The 11,113-nt window shown below is 51.6% G+C and overlaps 1 protein-coding gene across 1 annotated transcript in view; it reads right to left on the bottom strand.

The window, feature by feature from the left end:
- The window catches only part of PAX6 (paired box 6), an 18,201-nt gene extending 11,015 nt beyond the window's left edge, over positions 1–7,186 (bottom strand). Inside the window, exons 1-5 of the mRNA XM_008569454.1 lie at positions 7,132–7,186; positions 3,402–3,532; positions 2,574–2,615; positions 2,264–2,479; positions 1,349–1,514 (exon numbers count right to left, since the gene is read on the bottom strand). Coding sequence (XP_008567676.1) covers positions 1,349–1,514; positions 2,264–2,479; positions 2,574–2,615; positions 3,402–3,532; positions 7,132–7,141 — 565 coding nt within the window. The 5' untranslated portion in view covers positions 7,142–7,186. The remainder of the gene's footprint in view (positions 1–1,348; positions 1,515–2,263; positions 2,480–2,573; positions 2,616–3,401; positions 3,533–7,131) is intronic.
- Between the last annotated feature and the right edge of the window lie 3,927 nt (positions 7,187–11,113).

Below are 11,113 nucleotides of genomic sequence, written 5' to 3'. Positions count from 1 at the left end.
CCCGGGCCCTGCGCGTCAGGAGGCCTCCGCGGGCCGAGCGGCCGCGCTGGGAAACCAGCAGCGAGCGCTTTGCTCCCTATCTTCCCAGTGTCCGTCCTATATTGTTTTCTGCTCTTAAAACTGACATGTCTAATTGGCAATTGGTGCCGAATCGTGTCCAGAGGTCTCTTGTGGAACATTTCTACAGCTGTCTCCTTCAACTAGACGCTTATTCATGTCGCCTTAATGAGAAACAAAACGTTCTCTAATGAGCAATTACAGAGCGACAGGATTGTTCCCATAACAAATTCTTGCGAGTGACAGAAGCATCCTTTGTACCAGATATTTCGCATACTGTTACCGATTTCCCCTTCTCTAGCCCGGCTCCGTGGAGGCGCCGGGCATCCGGAGCCGGTCCGGGAGCGCACGGATGTGCGGGCAGCCTCGTCGCTGTCCCCATGCGGCTGCCCCCGGCCCGGAGCCCCCAGGCTCCGTTGTGCTCTGGGAGTGAGACGCCACGTCCCATTATCCCGCATATTATCTCCCTGTCACGAGGACAACAAATACCGATTAATCTTCGGAGTAAACTGTTTCCTATTCTTGACCAAACTCCCTTTCGGTGTGTAGGGGGAGGGGAGAGCCAACCTACTCCCCTCCCCCACCTGCTCCTCTTCATCCATCCCTCTCGAAGACCTGGGGCATTCCAGGTCCCACTTCTACTCCCAGCCCAGGAGCCACTCTGGCACCCCACAGTCCGGCTCACAGTATCTTCACCCCATGTCTTCTACGAGGTCGCCACCCACAGAGAGTGAGAACTAGGGACCCAGAAGGGTGACCGGGGCTGGAGCAAGGATGGTGGGGTGGTTTTACCTGGGAGACCACCACTTCCAATGCCCCATCCTCCCCTCGGCCCTGCATCTCGCAGCTCACCCTCTCATATGCACCCTACTCATCCTCACATAATTTGTCAATTACGACAAAAAGCAAAACGATACAATTATGTTTACCTCGCAGTCTGTCAGTGTGGTAACTTGTCACACTTCTACAGCAAGGGGGCTCTCCCTGCATTTCAATGTCACATTTGAATAGGGCATCACGCAGCTGGCTCTTACACTTCCACACACACATACATACCAGCCACGTTCATACTACCCTTGACATACACAACCCTCACAGTCTCGAACCAACAAGGTGGTTCAATGAACACCACCTCCATACAAGTCAATGTGTCCCAGGCCTTCTAACGCAATCCTGCCCATTACAGTCCCCAGAGCACAGAAGTCAGAGAGGAGGAAAAGGTTGGGGAAGGAGAAGATAGCAGAGGGGCTGCATATATGGAGAGTTAGGAGGATGACCGCTAGGGTTTTACCTTGCGTGGGTTGCCCTGGCACCGAAGTCCCCGGATACCAACCAGGGCGGGTGCCCCAGCTTCCGGTCTGCCCGTTCAACATCCTTAGTTTATCATACATGCCGTCTGCGCCCATCTGTTGCTTTTCGCTAGCCAGGTTGCGAAGAACTCTGTTTATTGATGACACCTGCAAATCAGACCAAAATCAAACCAAATGGTAGCGTCTCCTGAAGATACAGTCACCCCATCTTAAGACCCCATCTCAGCTCGTCAACTGCCTCAAAGAACGACCCTCAACACATTAAATGGCTCTCAGCCACCCTGGAACAGTGGGTGGATTTGCAGATACATCGTGGAAAGAATGAGAGCCATCACTTTGGGCATGAAAATTGAGTTGGGTAGAGAATAGGGGGGCTAAGGGGGAGGAAGGCTCCTTCACCATTGCTCAGTGTCTCTACCGACCTAACTGATAGGGTGGCTTGGCTTTGTTAAAAGACTTCCTGAAAAAATATTTAAACTTGGCTTAGAGCATTCTTTCGTTTTATTTGTTTCATATTAGGGTGGAAATGGATGTGATGCCTGGAGCAAGGTTCATGCAGGTGGATTTGGAGGAAGTTGGAATCGGGTTTTCATTTTCCTTTCCCTTCTTGATTCAAGTTCCTGTCCCATGCCTCCACCCTCTTGTTTGCAGCATGCAAATGAAGTGAACAACTCCCCACACCTGACTCCCATTTCTCAGACGGTCGAAAAAAAGGTCAGGACACTCTTCTCAATACCCCCAGATGCAAAGGAGACAAATATGGAGCAGGAAAGGGACAGAGATAGAGAGACACTGGGGGAGGGGGAGGAGAGTGGGAGGAGGTAAAGAAAGAGGTGGTAGGAAGGAGAGAGCGTGGAGCTTAGGGCAAGAAGGGTGAATGTTCCCCGTGAACTTACACTTGGTATGTTATCGTTGGTACAGACCCCCTCGGACAGTAATCTGTCTCGGATTTCCCAAGCAAAGATGGACGGGCACTCCCGCTTATACTGGGCTATTTTGCTTACAACTTCTGGAGTCGCTACTCTCGGTTTACTACCACCGATTGCCCTGGGTCTGATGGAGCCAGTCTCGTAATACCTGCCCAGAATTTTACTCACACATCCGTTGGACACCTGCATAGGGGAAGTGGACAGAAAACCACATTATTAATAATTTCAAGACAAAAATAAAATTGTTTAAGTATGCATTAAACAATGACAAGCTTACGTTTTGATTGTCCAGCACTTGGACTTTTGCATCTGCATGGGTCTATAACACAAAAATATACCTTCAATGGTATGAGAACTTACTGTAGAGAGCTTTTTTCTTAAAATTACATTTGTAGCCCTAAAAACTACAAATATGATACTTTCAAACAGTTTGAACTAAAAAAATTTTTTAAAGATTTTTTAAAAACTGTTTTCTTAAACACTGAAGATGCATCAAAACGAAGTCAGATTAACTTTTTTGTGCTGACCTTGCTAAAAGTGGTTATGTTTTAAAGAGCAAAGGGAAAAAATAAACTGAATTTTCACTTCTCTTTCCTTAAAAAAAAAAAAAATGTCCAATTGAGTTAATGTGAGTTAGTGAGGGGTAAATAGCATTTGTCTTTTAGAATCAATATATATTCTTCATAAACATGAAGAATGCAAATAAACATCTCAAAATTCAAGGGAAATATAGGATGGGGAGAGAGGAATGAAATTATGCCGGTTTATATAACTCAGCTCATTACAGTTCATAAACTGTTAGCACAATGAATGTCTTTACCAAATGAAAACAGAAAGGTTTTTAAAATTCACAGTTTTTTTGTTTGTTTGTTTGTTTTTTCCTAAGCAGATGAGTTATCTTATGTAACTAACCCAGGCTGAAAGAGATAGGGAAGGATGGTGGAAGGAGAGGGGAAATTGGGAAGGCAGGGGACTGGGGCCTGGGGTTAGGGTGGGTAAGGTTGGGGGGTCCGTAATTAGCAGCGTTTACAGTAAGAAATGAAGAGAGGGCCTCGAGAGTAGAGGGCCGCGGGGGCGGCGAGTGGGGCGGCGCCGGGAGGATCACCTGCAGAATTCGGGAAATGTCGCACGGCCGGGCCCCGCTGTGAGCTAGCTCTACAATCTTCTGCCGGGTGGAGTCCGGCAGTGGCCGCCCGTTGACAAAGACACCACCGAGCTGATTCACTCCGCTGTGACCTGAGGAAAGGGAGAGGAAAGGAGAGGAGAGGGAAGAGGAGAGAGCAGAGTGGAAGAGAAAGAAGAGGGAAGCGGAGGAGGAAGAGGAAGAAGAGAAGACAACCACAATGCATCCTCAGCTCCCTGCCAACCCGTGCCAACCTTGGCGATCAGGTCCCTGCTATCGACCAAGAGACGACAACAGGACCACCAGCCATGCGGGACATCGGGCAGCCCGGCCCCAAACACAGTGCTGCTCCTGCCCACTGGACTGCAGAAGCACCGCAGAGTCAGACACATGCCAAGGAACAAGACACACGGACCCCACTACCATCATCACCCTCGCAGTGCCCCCAGCACGCTGCCCCTCTTCATAAACATTACAGCCAGCCTCTGAGCACACAAGGTGAAAGCAATCCTCTCTAAAAATCTCCTTCCAAAGACTCCTGAGTGTCATCGCAAACCGTGGGTTCTACAAAACCCACACTGAACCTCCCAGATCTCTGCAGGGTTGGAACCATGAGAGCAAATCCAACAGCCCTTCAATGCTCCTCTGGACGCTAAAGTCCAGAAACGTTTGCGCCACAATCCAAACTCTGGTGGATGCACGGAACATGCACCAGGTTCTGTTTCGTTTTGTTTTGTTTTGTTAATAGGAGAAGGGAAGGGAGAAAAGTAGAGAAGAACAGAAGAGGCAAATCTGTGGCTAGTGAACCTCAATTTGGTCTCCGCGCCTCCACTGCAGGCTTGAGGGTCAGAGCCCCCGCTCGGCTCCAACCACAGAGCAGTCCGGCTGCCTCGAGTGGGGCCGAGATCGGGAGTCAGTTCGCACCAGCCACTGCCCGCTTTACTTCCGCTGCTGAACCCCGCCCTCCCCTCGGCCAAGGGCAGATATTAGCAAGAACCAAAAACAGAAAAGAAAAAGACCACATCACAGTGTCCCCCGTCCCTGCTTTTTTTGTAGCTCACATCCCCCATCTTTGCAACTCACAACCTCAACCCATTGTCTAGTCTTAGAGAATAGGAAGAGGGACTTAGCACCTCTCTGAAGCCCCCTCCCCAGAAACCACAGCCACACAAATAAAGCCAATCACCGATTTCCACTTCCTTAAAAATCTCCAACCTGCAGACCCGACTCTAGAGAACAGCCCTCCCAGGAGAAGACGTGGCTCCCTGCTCGGTTCTTCTCTCCTCTCCTCTCTTCTCTTCTCTTTGGAGCCTCCTGATAAATTGACTCCAGGAGCCTGAGCTTCTTAGCAATAAATAAGCTCCAAATATAGAAGAGGGGGGAAAATATGATGAGCCTCTCTGACATTTGTCTTTAAAATAAAACTAGCTGCACGTCAAGTTTGAGCTTAATTTCTGGAAATAGGCGGAAGTCGCTCCGGATCATGCATGGAAGGCTAATTGAAAAGATCAGTCGGGGCGCTTGTGGCAGCCTTGTCACTTTGTGACAGTGCTCCGCTCCGGGAAATTGCATCGTCACGACAAACGGGACCGTGATAAAACGACCCTTTCCGTCCCTATTTGTAGATCACTCAGACGAGATTGAACTGCACTCGTTTCCCCTTCGAGGGGAGCCGCGTTTTCAGGGTAGCCGAAGGCTTGAGACAGAAGGGGGGGGCACTGAGGGGGGGGCCGGAGCCTCAACCCGATGAGAAGTGACAGGCGTTTGGGGGATCTGGGCTCCGGTCCGGCCCAGCGCAAGTGGGGACATTGCAGGGACACCGCTTCTCCAACAAGCAAGGCCTAGCCTGAGCTTCCGGTTTCTCCTAAATTCCCTTTATCGCCTTCCTTCGCCTCACAGGTCCAATCTACTGCTCAGCTACGGAGCCCCACCTCTGGGCAAAGAGAGCCTTCCTGGAAAAAAGAAAGGCTGTCCCAGAAAGAGACTGAGAGAGACTTTCCAAACTTTGCCTACAGCTAGGGCAATTCTCAGTCTACGAATGCCAAGGCATAGGAGGCCGCCTAATCGTAGATCTCCCTCCTCCCCCCATTGCAAAAAAGAACAACATGCCCGCCACCTCCGCAGCTACGGCCGGTCGGTGCTCGCCCAGGAGACGCCCGGGCCAGGGCGCCTCTGTCAGCATCGAAATGGCAGCGAGGACGCGCAGCTCTAAATTCCCCTTCAGAGGTTAAGCCTCAATCATTGTGTCCCTTCCCTAGGGACGGCTGGCTCTCTCGCCTAGTGGCGATGATTATGCGCCTAGAATTCGACCGCGAAGCATCTAATAGGAAAACATATGGTGTCAATTTGGATGCTCCGCGCCTCGCGCACACCCGGGAACTAGAGGCACAAAGCCCCGCGGGCCGGCCTGCGACCCCGCGCCCCTCGGGGCCCGCCAGCCAGGCCGCAGCGGCAAACGCTCAGCGCTGAGCGCCCCGGCCCAGGCCCACCGGAGAGCCTGCGGCTGGGGAGTCTGAGCTGCAGGGGGAGAACTCAGCCGCCGGAGGGGCGAGCAAAGGCATGTGCCTTGCGAAAGCGGTGCCGCCTGGGCCAAGGCCTGAGGTCTGGCAGGTTCTGCACAAGTACCACTGCAAAGCTCACCACCTTGGTGCCCTTTGCAGAGCTTGAGGTGCACCAGCCCCCGCGGCACCAGGGGGTGACAAGCATTTCCAGAACAGATGGGTGTGACGCTGAGGACCCTCTTAAGTCTTTGCGGTTCGGCAAGGGTGGGCTGCTAGAAGACCTAGGCTTTCCACAATCCAAATCCAGTTGAGCCCTCAAGCCAGGTACGGATTCCAAATCTCAATCTGGGCCTACTTTCACTGGGCCTCTGGGCTTCCAGACCCGAGCACTAGACTAGCCCTGCCACATACCAGCACCCATGGACTGAGCAGGAAGGTGGGTGGGGACTCAAGGAGTCTGGGCAGAGGAAAGGAGGGAGGCACAAGAGCCGTAGGATCAAATGCACTATGGGCCTGGGAAGACGAGGACCCACGGAGATACAGCTGCCAGGACAGGGCTTTTCCAGTTCCTGGGAGCAGCCCCCACCCTCTTCCCAGACCTAATAAACCCTGCTCTCTCCCGTACCCATAAAAGCCCCATAGTGCGAGTTTACCACCCCCACCCCGCTGCAGGCCGGGGTGTCCGCTCTCCTTCCCCTCTAGGCCCATGGGGGTGGAGGGGAGGAGCTGCCCTGAGAGTGCCTGTGGAGGGAAGCCCACTACCCCGCCCGGTCGGTGGAGACATTCAGTCTTGGCTAAACCCAAAGGGGCCTCCTTCGCCTCGCGCAACTAGGAGAAGCCTTCGTTCGCCCCGCCCTGCTCAGCCCAGCCCCTCTCTCCGGGGTCAGAGCCCGGGCAGGGGCGGGGAGGGGGTGTGAGTTACAGGATTTGGAGGGGATGGGGTTTCTCTACCGCAGCTTCGAAAACTCGGGCGGGCTGTTCTGAAGGGCTCTCAGTCCCTGTTCTGCCAGGATCGAGAACAGCAGAGCAAACGCCCATCCCTCGCGGGTTGCCTGGAGGCGAGGTGGGCGCAGCCACCTTGTGTCCCCCAGCCTCCTCCCTCTGGCCCGGCGAACTGGTCAGTGTGGCCATCACGAGCCTCTGCGCCCTCCCCTGACCCGCAAGTCCGCGCGTCCCCAGCCCGAAGTCTGAGAAAGACCAGAGGCACTTACTGTTCTGCATGCTGGCGCTGGCTGAAGGCCGCGAGATCCCACGGGGCTTGAATATGGGGCTCTGTTAGCAAGAAAATCGGAGTTAATCCCGGGCCGCTGCACCAGGTAGCCCTGAACTCCCTCCCAGGGAAGACCTGGGGCCAGGACAGGAGAATCCCCCTTCTTTAGCAATTGATCCACTCAACCGCTTGGGGCGATCATCTGAGGGTCATCCAGCTCTGCCCTCCAGTGCATGCAAAATCTACAATTAGGGCTTCAAATAAAATATTCCAATATTTCCAATTTGTCCTCCAAATCCTTTAGTAGCTAACCTTTTAATGAGGAGAAATGATGACCCAATTTTGAATATTTTTTCCATCTGAACCACAATGAAGAAGCATTCTGAAATAGTTTGTTTTGGCTCTTTAAGGTTTTGAAGCCCAAAGCAGCCACCACAGAACTTGCCTGAAATCTGGGATGTCTGTCCACTCTTACAATAAAAGGCCTCACACATCTGCACACCCCTAGTTAAAGTCTTCCCCCTAAGACAAAACAGAAGGAGAGAAGAGTATGTAAAACTGTGGCTCAAAAGCATAGGTCTATGGGCTCTCCAAGCCCCACTGTCAGGAAAGAACGTGCATCTAGGGTTCACGCTGCCATAAAACGCTAAATACCAGCATTACACCCACATTTCCAGTGGCCTCTTCCACAGAAGTTCCCACTCTCTGGAAGAGGCTGCTCTGACCTGGCTTGGGAGAACTGGAGAATCTGAGGAGTTGGGATCCCACTCTGCAAAAATATCTAGAATAGGAAGTGGGAAATAGGACAAACTGTGGCGTAAGGAGTAGAGGCCAAGAGCTGGCGGGAGGCAGAAGGGGACTAATACCTGAAGTCTGGAGGTGAGGAAAAGGGGGCCTCCAAACTTTGTGACATCTTAGGGCATAGGCTGGTGCAGTTTGGGAGCACTCCAGGGCCACACTAGCTCTTTCCTTAAGGAATTTCACCAACTCAATTTTCCCAAGGCCCCCAGAACCTAACTCTCTGGTTACCCCTTTATCCATCACACCCATCTCCCCTCCCCCCCCCAAAAAAATCTTTCCAGTCAGGACCCCTCTCCATTTATCTCTGAGCCCTTCTGGGACTTTGAAAGTGACAAGTCCAACTTCTTCCTCCAAACCTCACTTATTGTGATTAACTTCTCTCTTGGCATTTAGATCTTCCCCCCTTTTACTGTACTGTGACACACGCTGTCTACCTCGCCTCACTGCTTTAAAAAGTACAAACAGGAGGGGGTGAGTGTGGTTGACAAAGCTGACAGACAGCGAACAATGGCTTCCATTCTCCAGCTCTCCTGAACCCAAAGAGCAAAACCGAGTCTCCCTAACCAGCAACACGGCTTCCAACCAAACGTACCAACAACCCACCAACTCACAAAGGGAACAGAGGGACGCTTCTTGCTTCATAAGTCCTGACCTAGTGCGGGTCCCTCCACCACCCCCTCCCTACCTTCCCCTAAATGGAAGGCTCTTGGGGGTAGGGGTGAGAAAATAGAAAAGTAATTTCTTGTTATAAATATCTGGAGGTAATTGTGTTACTGGTGTGAGTTGTTAGGGGCTGTAAAAAGATACAACGGCACCGTGGGGAGCTCAATTGGGAAGAGAGAGTTACAATAAAGAGCCCATTCAAGAGATTTGCCCAAAAAAAAAAAAAAAAAAGTAAAATAATGAAATAGTCACAGCATCATTTCTCCTTTTTAAAAATCCATTGTTTTTCCTGTTTGCCTATGCTGATTATTAATTTTGCCTGCCTGCAAGCAAAGAATTCCAAGAAGCACATTTTTCTCTTCAAGGCCATTCATGGTCTAATTTTTAACTTGCTGGGAGGCAGCTTAAATCCATAAAATTAACCTAAAAGAAGGACATTTTCTCCACATCCGAATGTGGCCTAGTAAATATTGGCCAGAGGAGAGGGCTGCCTAGTCACCACTAGCTGGGCCAGCTCTCCAACACCTGCCTCCTGCCGCTCAGTCTCCACATCCAAAGTCATTCTGCAGACAAACAGAAACCCCAACTCCGATAAAGAATGCCCCCCACCAAAGGTGGGACTCTGAAGCTGCAAAGTAGTAGCCGGTGGTGAGTGGAACTCCCCTAGGAGGGGTAAAACTTCCTGAACTTCTCTCTGTAACCCACGCAGTACACAATAACAACTGAATGCCCCCATTCTGGCTAATACCATCTTGATGCCATTTTTAAAAATACACTAGCTGATCCCAGAGAGGCCTAGCTGATTATTTCAAAGCAGCTGGGAAGGTGGTAGCATTTCAAGTTCCAGTTCTGCTCCATTCCCACCCCTCTCTCGGCTAAGAAGCTATCTAATTACTTAAGTAGTCGTTAACACTTAGTGCAAAAGTGACCCGGGAAGTGGGGCACACAGACACCCGGAAGCAGTCGTGTGTGGAGAGGCCAGACCCCCAGCCACAGCCCGAGCCCCCCAGCTCAGCCTGAAGCTTTGTGCAGTCTTGGCGGGGCCATAGACCCACATCCGGAATGAAGGAGTCTCCAGACTCTCAAAGTCACCCCCGGGACCTTGTCCACTAGGCCACTGGGCCATTGCCCCCTCCCTGTCCCCAACACAAGCCTCAGCTTTCAAATGCTGTTGTTGTTTTAATTACTTAATTCTCAAAATCTTTCCCCAAACTCTTTAGTTGGGGTGAAGGGGAGAGCTCACTTTCTGTCCTCCCAGGCCTCAGCCAAAGAGTAATTAGCAATTAAGATGACAAAGTTTTATTCTCTGGAGCCAAATAAGATAACAACTAATCAAATTGCCTTTAGATGTTTGCAAAGGTCACCGGCTATAAAAAATGTAATGTCAACGGCAACAACTATTATTTCTCCTCAGTAAACTCACCAGGCTTTCAAGCTCTCTGCTTTTCATTTCGTTCTCTGCTCCCACCCCCTCCTCAAACCTTCTCAAGTTCGAGTTAAACGTTCAAAATGGCTTAGGGAACTGGGAGAATATGAGGGAAAGAAAGAAAGAAACCACATTCACTTTGTTTTTAAACTTTCTAGAAATCACTCATGACTGAAGGGCCGGGTTTTTAGCACTCGAAAAAGAAAGCATTTCCACTTGAAATTCAACTCTATTTCCCCCAATTACACTTGCTAAAATTCAGGGCTATTATGGCGCAGAGAGACTCAGAAAATCTGCTCAAGGAAAGAGGCAACAACTTTATGAACTTTGAAAAGACACTTTTCCTCCCGGGGTCTTAGAATCGAAAAGCTCTCAAATTACTCAGACTAATTAGCTGAGAGAGGATGTGATCAGACGAGCGGGGAAGCCAATGCTTTCGTATTGATATTTTTTTAAGACCTCACAAAGAAAAAATCAGGGGATTGGGAGTTTTTAAAAAAAGGAAAAAAGAAAGAAAGCCAACCACCTTTCGCCTCGAAACTTGTTGAGATGGCAACACCGGGTGCGGCTTGGTGAGAAGACAAGGAAAAATACCCACCGAGCGCCGGGAACCGGAGGACAGGGAGGACCCCGGCTTTCGCAGGGCGAGGGACAGGGGGGTGGGGGAAGCCCGGGGAAGCACAGAGTTTGCAAGTTCCGAGCTCCGCGCTCAAGTTAAGTTGGGGACAACAGCCAGGGGCTTGATGAAAGCTGACAGTCCTCCCGCTTGGCTCTGGGCTCCCTCGGAGCGCGTCCGACCGCCTCGGCCTGGTGGCTTCCTCCCCGGCTCGCGCTCGCTCGCGCTTTCTCTCTGCTCCAGCGTGTGGCTGCCTTGAGGACGGACTCCGTTCTGGAGTGGCTGGCTCGGCGGCGGGCACGGTGCCCCCTCGGCGCTCGAGTGCCAGCGGGCTCTTCTGCTCCGGAGTCGAGCGCGGCACAAAGCCGGAGGGCGGGCGGCGACGCGGCGAGCCGACCCCTCGGCGCTCCCTCGGCGCGCCAGCTTTCTGCAGCTCGCTGGGCCCCGGGCTGGACAAAGCAGCCGGCAGCGGCCGGG

The sequence above is a fragment of the Galeopterus variegatus genome, unplaced genomic scaffold, assembly GCF_000696425.1.
Source record: "Galeopterus variegatus unplaced genomic scaffold, G_variegatus-3.0.2 Scaffold501, whole genome shotgun sequence".
NCBI classification, from domain to species: Eukaryota; Metazoa; Chordata; class Mammalia; order Dermoptera; family Cynocephalidae; genus Galeopterus; species Galeopterus variegatus.
The sequence above is the reverse complement of the archived record's forward strand: the minus strand, read 5'-3'. Positions and strand labels throughout refer to the sequence as shown.